General features: G+C 39.6%; 1 protein-coding gene across 1 annotated transcript in view; it reads right to left on the bottom strand.

The window, feature by feature from the left end:
- ABCA4 (ATP binding cassette subfamily A member 4) overlaps nucleotides 1-13,677 on the bottom strand; it is a 76,479-nt gene extending 62,802 nt beyond the window's left edge. Inside the window, exons 1-6 of the mRNA XM_075509156.1 lie at nucleotides 13,612-13,677; nucleotides 9,770-9,863; nucleotides 9,112-9,253; nucleotides 7,075-7,214; nucleotides 4,137-4,264; nucleotides 65-262 (exon numbers count right to left, since the gene is read on the bottom strand). Coding sequence (XP_075365271.1) covers nucleotides 65-262; nucleotides 4,137-4,264; nucleotides 7,075-7,214; nucleotides 9,112-9,253; nucleotides 9,770-9,863; nucleotides 13,612-13,677 — 768 coding nt within the window. The remainder of the gene's footprint in view (nucleotides 1-64; nucleotides 263-4,136; nucleotides 4,265-7,074; nucleotides 7,215-9,111; nucleotides 9,254-9,769; nucleotides 9,864-13,611) is intronic.
- Between the last annotated feature and the right edge of the window lie 384 nt (nucleotides 13,678-14,061).

Genomic DNA, 14,061 nt, shown 5'->3' with positions numbered 1-14,061 from the left:
AAGGCAATGAAATATCAGCCAAAGAAATGACAACATAAGGCAGGATGATAGTGTTAATACTTACCAGCTGAAATAGCTTAAAGAAATCAACATTTGCATACAAGGCATCTTCTACTCTCTGTAGGCTTTCCTGGGACAAGGCACACATGGCCTTGTGCACAGAAGGGAGACCTCTTCGGCTGCTGAAGATAATAAAGCGGTCCAGGAGCATCTGACTGCAAGCAATGTCCTTCAGAGTCAAGCTAGGGACACCGTAGGCAAACTGCAACCAAAACCAATGTTTCATTTACTGTTTTTTATTTCAGTTATGACTATTCCACCCCAATGCTTCCCCACAGCTATTATTCATTGTCACTGCGCAGGCATACAGCCAGGCTTTACAAAGACATTTTACATTAAACCATACCCATCTACTGATTACCAATTCCAATATAAACATGGAACAAAAAAAATTATCATCTTTAGTGTTCAACCACTGGGAACAGATTAATTTATAGTTAAATCAATGTAAATGCAGAATAACTCCACAGAAATCAGTAGATTTACCTGGGATTTACATTGTTGTAATGGAATACTCTTGGTAGTCTATGATTCAGTTCTACTTGCTTTATAATGGACAGAATACATGGAAATAGACTAAAAAGTAGCACTGGAAATTGCTCATAAGCTAATGTTCCCATCCTCTGTCCATCTCCTTTCACAGTGCAAATTGTAAGGAAAAAAGCTCACAGCACTGCGATGACTGTAAACGCCTACTGTGTTTGAGATGAACACAGACTTTCAGACAAACAAGAACTATGCACTGACACAAGATCATTAGGCTAAATTAATTTAATAAACTGCATAGAAAAAGAAATCGTCAAAATCTGCACAGAATATAACTTTCTTTAGAAAACTAATCTGCTGAGCATTCCAGTCTTCAAGACATTTGGATCAAAACAAACAAACCACACCTATACTAGGTCAGACACAGATGCACATTTATTTCCTATCTAAGCAAATTAACAAGGCCATCTAAGAGATTCTGAACATTATCAAAATTTTATATCTGCAAATCTCCTATAGTTAGCAGCTGAGACTTGTTTGGTGGTGCCTGTAAAGAGAAATACTTAAAACCCCAGAAGAATGAGAAAAAACTTAATTCAGTTACTTTGGAGAGTGGATTCAAGCTTGAGTATTTGTTTATTAAGTACTTCAGATTAAGTGCTTCAGCTACCAACAAAACTGCAAGTGTGGCTGTGGAAAGTCAGCATCCAGAGTAGGTAAGGCAGAGGAAGAGGTGTCTAGTACAACAATGTGTTTTGTCTACCATGACTGCCCTGAGTTTCAGCTTATGGAGCTGCAGCTGACAATAAAAAGCACCTGAATTACACACAGATTGTGTATTGGAATAATGATACAAAAAAGGGATGTGAATTTCTAGTAGAAGTATCTGAGAGGTACTGTCACTATCATCACTACAGCTGTGATTTGCATCACTACATCACAATGCCACAAGGCATTGGACAGTCAGGAGACAGGCAAAATGCAAAAGAGGAAATGCAACCGACAGATACAGTCTGGCTTGCAAAAAACCTCCAAAACCTCCAAAACACCCCCACCCTCCCTCAAACTGGAACATTTGAATGGGATTTAACTGACTTGATGCCAGTGAAAGAATTTGCTTATTTGCTCGGTCACTTATGTCCTGGGGATGTGTGTGAAAAGAACAGCATTTTTGAACCATATACACCTGATCTGACATGGCCCTCATCATCCAGTGTGAACTGCAATGAAACTGAGCTGCACAGGGAGGCAGCCTGGGAATCCTGTTTTGACTTGTGAAATGAGGAAACTGTGACATTAACATCATTGAGAAGGATTAAACACAGAAAAAAAAAAAAGAAGATAAGTTATTTACAAACTGTAACTGCATTTCAAGAATGTTCATGAACAGATGGGATTAGAAAAACATTAAACCTCCACCCTTCCAATTTTTCCGGTAGGGTGGGCTGTTGCCAATCTTTCCTGAACTTCTTATTGTGTTTTAACATCAGTCGCTTATCCTTATCTTAGAATGACTCAAAAAAGCAGGCCCTCAGAGGAAAACTTCAATACTTTTTTTTTTTTTTTAATCAATGTGTCACTGTTTGGCCAAAGCTGGCAAGATGAAGTCCAAATTATTTTTTCAGCTAGTTGGCTGTTTGATCAGGTTTAGCTTTCAGTTCTGTGTGTCATTTCCTGCACTCCCAGGCGGCTCAGACCTAGATCTGCAGCCAGCTGTTGGCAACAGTCAGGCTCTTGTAAACAAGTTGCTTTCACATTGATCAGCTCTGTGCCATCAGAGCCGGGGAAGAGGGTGTACAGCGCTATGCAAGGAAACAGAGGGTAGAGCAGCGTGAAGAACTAGAGATGAACTATCATGGTTGAGGCTTAAGACGACCACAGATCTAGGTTCTAGTCATGGCTCTGCAACTTCTACCTCAACCAACCATAAGTCCAGCCTCAGTAACTTGTTTATCAAGAAGGTCTATAGGAATTAAGCGATTTAACTCCCATAGGAGATCAAGTGTTCAATTCCTATTGAAAATAATTCTCTTGTGGTCTTTTGAAAATTATGAGATTAGTTTTTCTGCATCAGTTGTTCTTGGAGGAAGTATTCACAGCACTTTCTTGCCTCATAGCTGTAAATCAGCTCTTGTGAGATGATCTTCTATCCCTGTGATTACTGCTAACAAGAAAACTTTATAGACGACAGCAAAAATTATATTTAACACCAGGTCTCCTCTAGCTTCTTCTCTAACTGATGTTCAGATTTCTTTAATTTCCAGCATAAAGAGAACTAAATCTCCTTCTACATCAGCACAGAACATACAGCAGAAAGACACCATGTTCCAGCAGGTTTCAACTGTACTTTCGGTGATGGTGTTGAAAATGTCAGTCCTGCATACACTGGCAGGCAGAGTTTTTCACAGTAGATGAATGAATGCCACTGCGGAGCTAATAGAGACTGACGCAGCAGCACACAGTTCCCCTGGCACAGCAGATCTCTGATGAAGAAGAGGTTAGGGATGAAAAGGGAAAGAGAAGCCCAGCAGGATATCTGTATATATTCTCCTTGTCATGAGCAGCAAGGAAGCAAATTTTCACAATCTCAGCTGATACGGAGGTGTGAAAATAAGTAGGATGTATCATTTGACACTGGCTTCGGTATGGTCTTGTGGTATTGCTTCATGACAAAGTGAGGAGAGGGGAGGGCTTCCCCAGTACTAATCAAGAATACAGCAGATAAGTAATCTGGCTACTAGTCACACCAGCTGTAACCTGTGGTGCATAAAAGGAACTGCATGCAAGTTCATTAATGCCCTCCCTCTTTCTGGCCACACACAGTTCCAGCATTTGTGTTTTATGTGGCAATGAAAAAGAGGAATTGTGTCTTTCAGCCTCAATTATTCACTTGCTTCCACCCACACACTAACGCAGTGTAGAAATTGTTCCAGAGTTCTGATTCAGCAACATTCATTCATTAATACAGCGTTCCTCACAGAGCTCTCAGCCACAAGTACATGCAGAGACAGAGACAGCCTGGACTTGGCCACAGTCCCCTGTTTAGCTGCTTCAGGAGGGATTTGAGCTCCAGTTTTCACTCTAAATTTTCTGAGCAGATCTATTATTCAATCAGAATCTAAGAAAGTGGGTCTGCTTCTCCACTCCCACCTATTCATGGTGGCTTTATGGCATTGTCTCACATATTACTCTGCTGACATTGGGGCAGAGATTTAAATGTTAAATGAAGAACCTCAAATAATTCTCTGCTGCTATTCATCAGGACTGCTGTCTCAAAAGGATGCACAGCTGCCTTATGCTTTTGAGCCAAGTCTTTAATCATGGGGATGGATGCATTGCTTGGCAGTATCATTTCTTGATGCTCATTTTTTGGGAGAAACAACAGCATCGAACTAAATATCTATATCTAACGCATATTCAAAATGTTTTTTAAAGACAAAACAAACACCTCTTCCTCTCGATTCACAAAAAAGAAAGGGAGAAGTTGTACAAACCTATAAGGCAGCATGTATTCTGGGCACAAGGCCCTCACTGAGGCTATTTTGCATTCCACACAGAAAACAGCTTGGTAGCTGTTATACGCTACCCACCTGTTCAGGGCGCACTTGAGCATTAATAAGCTGGAAAACAACAGCATCTGGGAGGCCAGCATCTTCCAGCAAGAAGGAAGTAAGAGTCTCCCCATCTTTCAAAATGTCTAGAATTCGTATTCCTCTTCCTGGATGAAGAAAGGAGTGCAGAGATCAGTGAGATACCAAACAAAGGAAGTTAAAGAACAACTTACACCCTGGCTTAAACCTGCAAAAAGTATGTGCTTTGGCTCATATACTCACTAGTGACTAATGGAGTCCAAAACTATTTTTTAATTCAAAATCATTTTAATCCGTTGTTGGGGAATGATCACCAGAAAATGCTGAGTGTTCTGACTCTGCATATCTGATCTCTCAAAGATGTTTCAGACTAGAACTTCAGCAATAGAAGTATTGAAAGCATCCCTGGCTACATTTGAAAGTCTCTACCTTTTTTCTGAGGTAATGCTTTATTTTAAATGTTCAGATTCAAGGGTGCTACTGTTGTTAGTGTTCTTTCTTCTGAGCCTTGTGTAAATAACTTTAGCCAACCCTTTACATTTACACTAATTTATCACTTGCTGTGGATTAATCTTAGCTAGTTAATCTTATTCTATAGTTTTGCAAAAATTGCCCCTGAAAATCTTTCACAAGAAAAACTCATTTTCCTTGGAGAAGCATAAATTGTTTGTAGTTTAATAGTCATGTTGAACTAGATTACCAACTATTAAACTAAAAACTTGCAAACCTTCAGACAAACCAATGAGGCTACCCACTGTTAAACTAAACACACACGAGAGCCCACCAAATTTCCCTAATCCCATCTATAACAATATTCAAAATACTGCTGCTCTTAAAGTCAAACATTGTCAATCTTTTTAAATTTGTCTCTGTTACAAATCAATATCAGTGTAAATTCTGCCTCAGTCTGGTCCTAATGAAAGCTTGGAATGTGAATGCTGCTTATGTCCATTGAATACTACAGCCTTTATTAAAGGTAGTTTGGTTCACATAGCATCAGACTTAGGTGAAGAATGCTTGAAAAGCACTAGTTCTCCAGTCTTTAGAACAGGCAATTGAAACTGATAGGAGCAGCATGTATCATACTGACATGGGGAATGTAGCTTTAGACCTCTCCACATAAACATGCACAAATTTGCTGTTGAGTGTCTCCATTTTGTGAGTTAAGTAGGGTCGTATCAGATTTTGACAACTAACTTCCACAATTCCATCTGCAATAAGCACATTCTGTCCTAGGGTTGAAGGGGCTGAGTAGAACTTCTTCAATTGCTCCTCCATGTATTTACTCAAGCACTGAATACTGAAAACAATAGTAGGGGACTCTCCCCCATATTCTCACTGATGCCTTTCCCGGCAGCCAGGCATTGTGGAGGAAAAAGCACTCTACAGGAACACATCTCATCAAATGCAAGGGGGGAATGGGACAAGGAATGAGGACTCAAGAAGTGGATCCAGTTTAAGGAATCAGGAGAAGGAGCAATCTTAATTCTGACATTTGTTAATTTTTCATTGCTCAACTTTGCAACTATAACAATATTCTGTTAAGATTGTTACTTACAGGCAATAGTAGTAAGCTACATACACAGAGAACTTAAATAGCCAATTCTGCAGTACCTTTTTCTGTATGGAAAAAGGTGGAAATTCACATTTTATTAGTTTAGCTCCAGAACTGACTTTGTTACTTTGTTTTATGAAACAGGAGATTCCAAACTTTTTTTTTTTTTTTAAGTAAAACACATTCAAGAACCCCAGAGATTCTGAAAGAGCATTAACATTATATTTCACAGGAGTGGGGAGGAATGTACTCTATTTTCCAGCTGCTGAGTAAAGTTGAAATGGGATGCAAAGGCAACTTCCCAAACAATGGGGTGTGGTCCCTTAGCAATATGTTGCGAACCCATGGCATGTTATGCTTTTCCTCACCTCTAAATAGGCAGGTTTGGTTTCTATAGCTGTGTACAAACCACAGCTCAGATTATACTCAATTTCTTATTGTTTGCATTCTGGGGCATTTTGATTGTCTCACTGTTATTTACAATGAGATAGTCCCTTTTTTACTTCTAGTTAGAAACCTCTGATGAGATAGTGGAGCATGTGTATCAGATGGTTTATACATATCTTATTAAAAATATATGGAGAGTGATCATCTGATTTTAATAAGAATATTATTCCTGTGGCAAAGGACTTGAGAATGGGACAGATGAATTCTCAGAGCCAGTCTATTTTTGTGCCGTTAGTTTTAGGAGTATCTTTTCAAATTCTGTACTTAAAGCCCAAATATTAAATTAAATAAATTATTATTAGTCCATTTCCTATTTTTCCCCCAGGATCGTGTTTTGCATTTGGCAGGTTGTTTTAAGTAAAAATTAATCAAATCACATAATCGGCAATCCTGTTTATAAGAAGTGTGCAATGCCTTCTCTCTCTAAACACATAATCCAAACAAGAATCAAGTGTTTCCTTCTTCACTGTTCCAAACCTATTTCAGCTAACACTTGAAACAAAGTATCTCCAAGCTCTTCTGTGGGTTATGCTCTTAGTGTATATTCAGGCACATTCCTAGCTTTCCATTCCTCTGCATCTTCCAGTGACACTTTCTTACTGCTTCTGCCTCTACTGTAATAATAATTAATGAAATCTCTTCATCCATGTGTTTTACTTTGGGTGGTGAGAGATCCATGTTTCTGTGTTCCGAGTTTTGTCTACTGTTATTTATGGAAGATGGTTGTAGAACGGAGCTGAATGCCTCTCTCCTTTCTCTCAAATGAAAGGTGTTTGTTACAACACTGGACAAGTTTTAACTTACCCTCTCTAACAGTAAGCAGACTAACAGCCACATGTGAAATACATTATAATGTTGTCAGTCTGCAGAGTAACTACTAGTCAGGTCTCAGAAGGAAAAATTCAATAATCTAAAGGATATAGACAAAACAATTACCTGAAATTCTTTCAGGATTAGTTCTCATTGTTTCCATAAACTGAGTCATAATGATCAGTTCTTCCCAGATTCTGCCAAGGTCATGGATTTCAGGGGCTTCCAGTAAGAGCTCCTGAGCATCTTTATATACCCTTGCAAGGCTGAAAGAAGAAACAGTGAACCAACAATAATTTAAGACTGATGACTCTTAAGAACCTTTCACATAAAAAAAGGTGAAGTTGACTTTCTCTGTGTTAGGGATGAGGAAAAAATAAATTATTTTGTCCTCAGTCTTGAAACTCAAAGCTCAGTTTTGTGGTGACAACAGAGTAGTCTCAGTTGGTGTGGGATTCATTGGAAGTCCACAGAAGGTTTAAGAGGGCTACTGGTGTTGCAGAAGGTCGGCCTCTCATGTAAGTTCTTCCTTAGCCATGCTGATCTTGCTGGGGAGACAGGACCTTCCCCAGACAGCATTCACCTCACAGCTATGGTGAAAATCCGCTCTGGTTCTGGCCCAGGCTCAGCTCCAGCAGTTGGATGGGGCACTCAAGGCACATGCAGCCCTGCTCAGCCAGGTAAGTGACATGGAATCACCCGGACACACAATCCTCTTCCCTCTCCCAGCTCAGTCCCCTCCAACGTAAGGGTGGCTTTTAGGTCCCTTCAAACTATTTCTTCTAGGAGAAGCAGGAAAACAGGAGTGACAAACTGCCACAGACAGCTAGCTGTTCACCCCCTGGTTCTGGGTTAGAACATACAGTTCAAGCAAGGATGCAATCAGGTCCTGTGTTTATAAACAAGTACAAAAAAATTCTTTGCAGCAGGGGAGGCCATTACATTTATTTAACGGTGCTATACCATTCCATGTATGGAAAAGGATATCTCAGTCCTCACGACTTATTTTAGCTTACAGGAAACAGCAAACAGGAAGGACTAAATTCTTTCAGAAAACACAATGTATTTGCTTCCTCTGTAATGCACTGAATTTACTCTGACTCACAAAGGGACTGTTTGCTCTGTAATAAGCAACCTAGAAAAGCCAGAAACAGAACCCTCTGGCTTCACTGTGTGATTGACTGTACCCCACAAAAAAAGCACAGCTGACTATTTTAAATCCTGTTCACTAGGAACAAAAGGTCAAATGCTAAGTTAACTCCAAGCTATGGACTTTCACATGACTGGAGCTTTAATGGCCTTGGCATGGTTAGCTCATGAATTTTAATCATTGGATGCTCCAAAGTGGATTATTTGCAAAGGGACATTTGGAGCAATTTTTATAGCTATTCTAACAGGTTTTCACTCTAAGGGTCTTTGTATGCTATGCTGTCTTTCATGACTCAGCTATAACAAACAATGCAATGAAGCACTCCCACAGCTCTTTTTCACTAACAGTCCAGAAATCTCCCATCCTCCTATTTTGTTAATAAGCTTAGTATCTGATGGTTACTATGCTGACTAAAGTCTCACAAGTATATAGCCGAAACAGGTGCTACATAAGAAATGGCAGTGCAGATTTTCCTTCGCTGCTACTTCACCAGAGCTCTCATTCAGAAGGGACAACTCAAGTGATGAGAAGAGAAAGCTTAGGGGTTTCATACTCTTGTATCAAAAAGATTTGTCCCGAGAGAGTCACTAAGCAGTAGGCAATAGAAAGGATGGATTTTATTAAGTGAACGTGTGTTCCCTAGAGACTAGCACAACTGAACTCTTTCTCAAAAAGGCCCACACCTACCATCATGAACTCTGTTTCAACTTTGCTGACCATTGTTGGAATGAAACTGATGTGCTAGAACTGAATATTTTTGTCTTCCAGTATTTGCACCCTGGTGTCTTTTTAAACGCTCACCTTTCCCTTTTCACTCACACCACAGAACAATTCTTTAAAATATCTGCCAGTGCACTGAGGGACCTTTCTAAGCAGGCTGAGGATACTCCATCCTTTCTCCTTGCATCGTTCATGTCCATGAATGCTCAACAGGTGCCAAGAGCAGGCTATCAGCAGCTGCCTAGCAGACCTGTATTACTGCAACCCAGTCTCACACATATAGCTCTGCTTACATGGAATTATTGTAGTTGGACACAACACCTGGACCTTCTCCGTGGGTTGGGCTGCGGAAACAGGGGTTGTTCATGTTACAGAAGATGCCATGTAACCATGGCAGTGTTCCTGCAGATGGCATTGCCTTGTTTGGGAAGTGACCTACAGTACGGAAATACAAAATATAAATTATTAGGTGTCTTTTCTAATGCAGCCTGTGTGAATCTAAATAGCATAATGGGTTGGCTCACTACAGAAGGAACATGATGGAAATCATATAGGTTTCTCCTTTACTAAGCAAAAAAAAAAGTCACCGACATAAGCAATATGGCTATTTTCAACTGAAATAAATTCTGAGCTAACTATTTTTTTTAAATAGTGAGGCAATACTTTCTCAATAACAGAATTACAGAAGTCTACAACTTGATAGAATCTTGAGATCTCACGTAAGTCTGACCACAAAGGATCTCAGAAAAAGTAGAGCTTTTTTTATTTCCTCCTCCTCACTGGTAATTCTTACAATATATGGCTATAAATAACTAAACTACTTGAAGCAAAGCCTGTTCTTTTGCCACTGGAGAATACTACTCAGCAAACAGGTCCCAGTATCTCTGTCCGAGAACATCTAGCCATTACCTAGCACAAGTCAGAGCATTAAAACATCTGAAATGTTCTTACATTCATGTTGGCGGTACAGTGGATTAGCTTTCCTCAGCCAGACAAGGGCAAGAAATAATGACAGAGGCCATACAAGCTCCACCAGAAAACGAAGCTGGAAAAAAAGAAGAAAATAAATTCAAAATAAATTTTACAGATGAACCATGTATAGAGTCACTAAGTGACTAGAGGGCTAAAGCCCCTTCTCACAGCAGCAATGCCCAGTGCACCATGTGCCTGCCCTTGCCTGTTTCACCATTTGGAAAGGACACCCAGAAATAGCAAGGATTTCATCAGAGCCCCATGAAGCATCACCATTAACTCAATGGCTTATCCACCCTCTTCTAAAGAAACGTTTAAGCATCCTGGCTGAGGTAAAAAGAGGCGGCAGGTAGTACTAAACGGTCAGATAGAGCAGATATAAGTCTAAACAGTTTTTATACAGAGTGGATGACTCTATAACAGTACAGTGAAAAAGGATTAGATGCAAGAGAGAAAAAGTGTGGGGTTTTTTTATCCACACTTTTGCAATGCAGGGCTCATTAGTAGGTTGTCAGTGCACTGTGCCTACCCAAAGGTAAAAGACTTTAGCATAAGCTTACATTCTTTGATCTTTACTTTTGCTTCTTTTTGTCATCATTCATTTCAACATTATTAATTTTCTAATACAGGTAGAAATATATACATTTATTCATTAACACAGAAGACCCCAAAGGCCACTTTATTGCCCAGATCTTTCAATACCCTTAGAACAGTCACTAGCTCCCAGTCATGACAGAAAATCAAGGGCACTGCTTTACCACAGAGCAATATCCTGCCTGTTTTTCAGTCTGTTTCCTCCACTCCTGTGTTTCAGTTTGTTTTACTGCCTCTGTGTGTTTTGGCAGAGGTTTGAAACTACAACCCTTTGATCCCGCGACATAGGCTTTGGGCTCTGAGGACCAGCTATGAGATCTGTGTGTCCAGCCACGTGGCACTTTTTTTTCTCCTCCCTACAAGAGCCAGGACAAACTCTCTCCAGAACTGGGGTTGTAGCACGTGCACAGGAAAGCCCTCCCTGCCTCCTTTCCTTTGCTCCTGCCTCCCTGACCAGGCACCAAATACGTAACAATAACGCGTACAGCGTCAGAGCCAGAGACAAGATGGGTCACGTGTGAATGTTTTTTTTTTTTCTCCAAACTGAGCAATGCAGGGCAAAAGATACTCCACAGCATAATTAAGAACAGGTTTTTGGAGCTTCCCTGTTTTTTCCACTATAACTTTGTCTAATAGCTTTAGCTAAGCACAGCTTATGCTTACAGCAAAAGGGTAGAAAGCTTTATACCAGCCAACTGTTTCCTATTTCACACTTTTTCTCTTAGGGCTTTTTTAAAAATACAACAACAACAAACCCCAGCCCCCACTCCCGGGAAGTTATGCATGCCTGATAGTTTCAAAGCCAGACGAAATCTTAGTAGCAGCAAAGGGCAGATGACACAATTATTAGAGAAGGAAACCTGCCATTGTACAGCTCTTCACCTTGACAGCTGTTGTGCACAGCTCAGAATACAGTGTTACAGACCCTACTCAGCAAGGGTCCACAAGGTCTAATTGACACCCATTGCCATCCATTTGATAAGATGTTTAGGACAAGCACTACACACCCATAAACTCAGAGGGGTAGGAACTGGGGAGACTCCTTGCTTGTTGTCTTTGCTGCAGAATTCATCTGGGTTATTGTTCAGATGTCGATTCTTAATTCATTGCCAGGAAATACAAAATCCTCAGACTTGAATTCACTAATTCCTTTCTGTCTGAGCTAACTAGTTTGGAAAGGACTGAAGGCTAAAGCACAAGGGAAGCTTTCTTTCAAGCTAGTGCACAACGTGTCATGCAATAAGGACAGACCAAGTGCTGTTAGCCCTCTGATTCTTTCCTGTGATCCTCTTCCTGAGGACACACAGCTGCCTCAGAACTCACTAGAAGGATCAGAGAGCAGCCCGTAAGCCTGCAGAACTACAAGATAAACAGTCAGAAATCCCAGCAACATGCACAGGAGATGTAATTGACCAAGCACAGTGATAGGACCATATAAATGTGACCAGCTTAAATTGGCTGTAGATCTGTTAACTCTGTAATGAAGTCTTTCCTTTTGTGAATTAGTTTGACTAAATGATGAACTTGAGTAGAAGATTGGATATGCCTCCATTTATGGTACTGCATGATGGTTAATAAAAAACGGGCTGATTTTCCCAAAACACATTTTATAGCTACTTTTGACATTATGGATTTTTGTTTTGGCTACCTTGTTTCTCTGTGTGGACAAATAAGCAGGTAGGTTTATATACTTAGAAAAGGAAATCATTTTTACTGACTTTGTTGTAAAATGTTTTACTCTGAAGAGTGGAGGAAATACTTCTCTGTTGTGGATTACACTGTGCTTACAAGCTAGGAATGATTATCACAGAAGGGGATCTCTGGCAACACCAGGAAACACCAAGTTAGCATTTCTGAAAATTCTATGGGAAAAAATAAACAAGAAAAAAAAAAGACAATTCCTGAAACCCAAGCAGGCACTTTGGGTCACATATCTGAGCAGATTTGCCCAAATAAAACAGTATTTCATACACTGCAAATACTGAAGTAGTACATAAAGATCCATTTGCTAAAAAACAGTGGCTACCAATTGTCCCAGTATACACATCTGAAGATCAGAAAGACATGGATTTTCTCTTGGGTTTTTTTTTTTTTTTTCCCCTGAACTTGAGAATCATGCTACAGCTCCTTGACAATCAGTAACTGAAGTCCAGCTTCAAAAAGGAGTCCTTGTATTTGGTGTAATTTAGTTCAAGTATGGATTGGTGACTTTCATACTGTATTAAATCATGAGCTGGCAATGTTACATGCATCAGCTCTTGATGGCAATGTAGACTGTGGGAGAACGTCTGCTGGAAAACTATGAAAGAAAAGACATTCAATTTGTCTATGAAGACAAGCAGATAATCCTTTGATCCTAGAAATTTCAGCATGTGAGTCATTCCTAATGACTAAAATCAGGTCAGCATAGGTAAGCATTTAATCTCATCCCATGGTTCAGTTTGACCCTGTTGATATCTGTTATTATGGCAAAATTGTTTGCAAGACTGTTACAGCCTCACAGATGCCCTAATGTACCTTTTAAATTTTTTTAGTTTGAAACAGGTAGTCTATCTCTATACGATCTCAAAGGGACTTCCTTTGCTGGACAGAAGTAGTTGCAATACATCAGATGACCAAAACCCTAGTTTGAGGTTTTGTTTGACTCTAAGAAAATTTGGCTCAAATAAGGAAAAAAAAAAAAAAAAAAAAGCAGTGATGAAATAAGGTGGAAAGTAATAGATAAATTTGCTCTAAGACAAAGTATCATAAGATCTAAGAGGATTTGAAAGGATTTAAAATACTTCTCCAATTTTCACTTTACTTATGTCATTCAGCCATATTAAAAATCTGTGTGAACTTTAGGGCCCTAATTGGATTCACATCTAATAGCAGCTGGGTGTGAGGAGCAAATCTAAAATTCGGAATCAAACCTCCCTGAGCTGAATAGTGTCCACAATGTTTTCTAACAGCAGATCTTTTTATGTGAAAATACAAAAATATTACTACCCACAACTATTCTCCTGGTACACAACACTATTTGTCAAGGAAAACCCCAATTCTATATTTAGTCTGTAAAGAGCAGCTTTGCAAACTGTACCAGACAAGATCCCAGACAGCAGGCCCATACAAAGGTCACATTTGATTCTTTGAGGAATTAATGATATTTACATGCTGATAAACATACCAGTCACTTCATCCAGTGGAGTATATGGTCCAAAGCTGAAATCCAAAGACTAATACTTTACCTTTTGTCTTTTCCGGAGGATCCAGTTCTTCCAGAGTAGAAGTCTGACTTGCCTAAAGAAGCTCATTTTTCTGCATCAACACTTCTGGTTAACCTGTGGCAAAGGATGCATTGCCATTTCTCAGCTGACAGCTGAAACAGACCTCAGAGCAAAATAACAGTTTTCTGTTCTTATTTTAAGATTATGTTATCACAGAGATCGGTTTCTTTCATTGTCTGCACTGTTTAATATTGCACTTGATACACTATCATACATGAAAAATCATGGTTTTCCTTTGTTTGGAGGCTGTTTCTTGTGACACATTTATCAGCGCCAAAAAACAATAGAGAGGAAAAGCGTCTCTTTCGAGTGAAAAAAGTCATTAACATTGAATCCAGCTATTAACTTGGACTCGCAAGTAATGAAAGCAGTTAATTGTTGCATCATTTACCAGATTAAACGTGTGCTTTC

Source organism: Mycteria americana, chromosome 7, assembly GCF_035582795.1.
Source record: "Mycteria americana isolate JAX WOST 10 ecotype Jacksonville Zoo and Gardens chromosome 7, USCA_MyAme_1.0, whole genome shotgun sequence".
Lineage (NCBI taxonomy): Eukaryota > Metazoa > Chordata > Aves > Ciconiiformes > Ciconiidae > Mycteria > Mycteria americana.
Note: the sequence above shows the minus strand (reverse complement) of the source record. Positions and strands in the feature narration are given on the sequence as shown.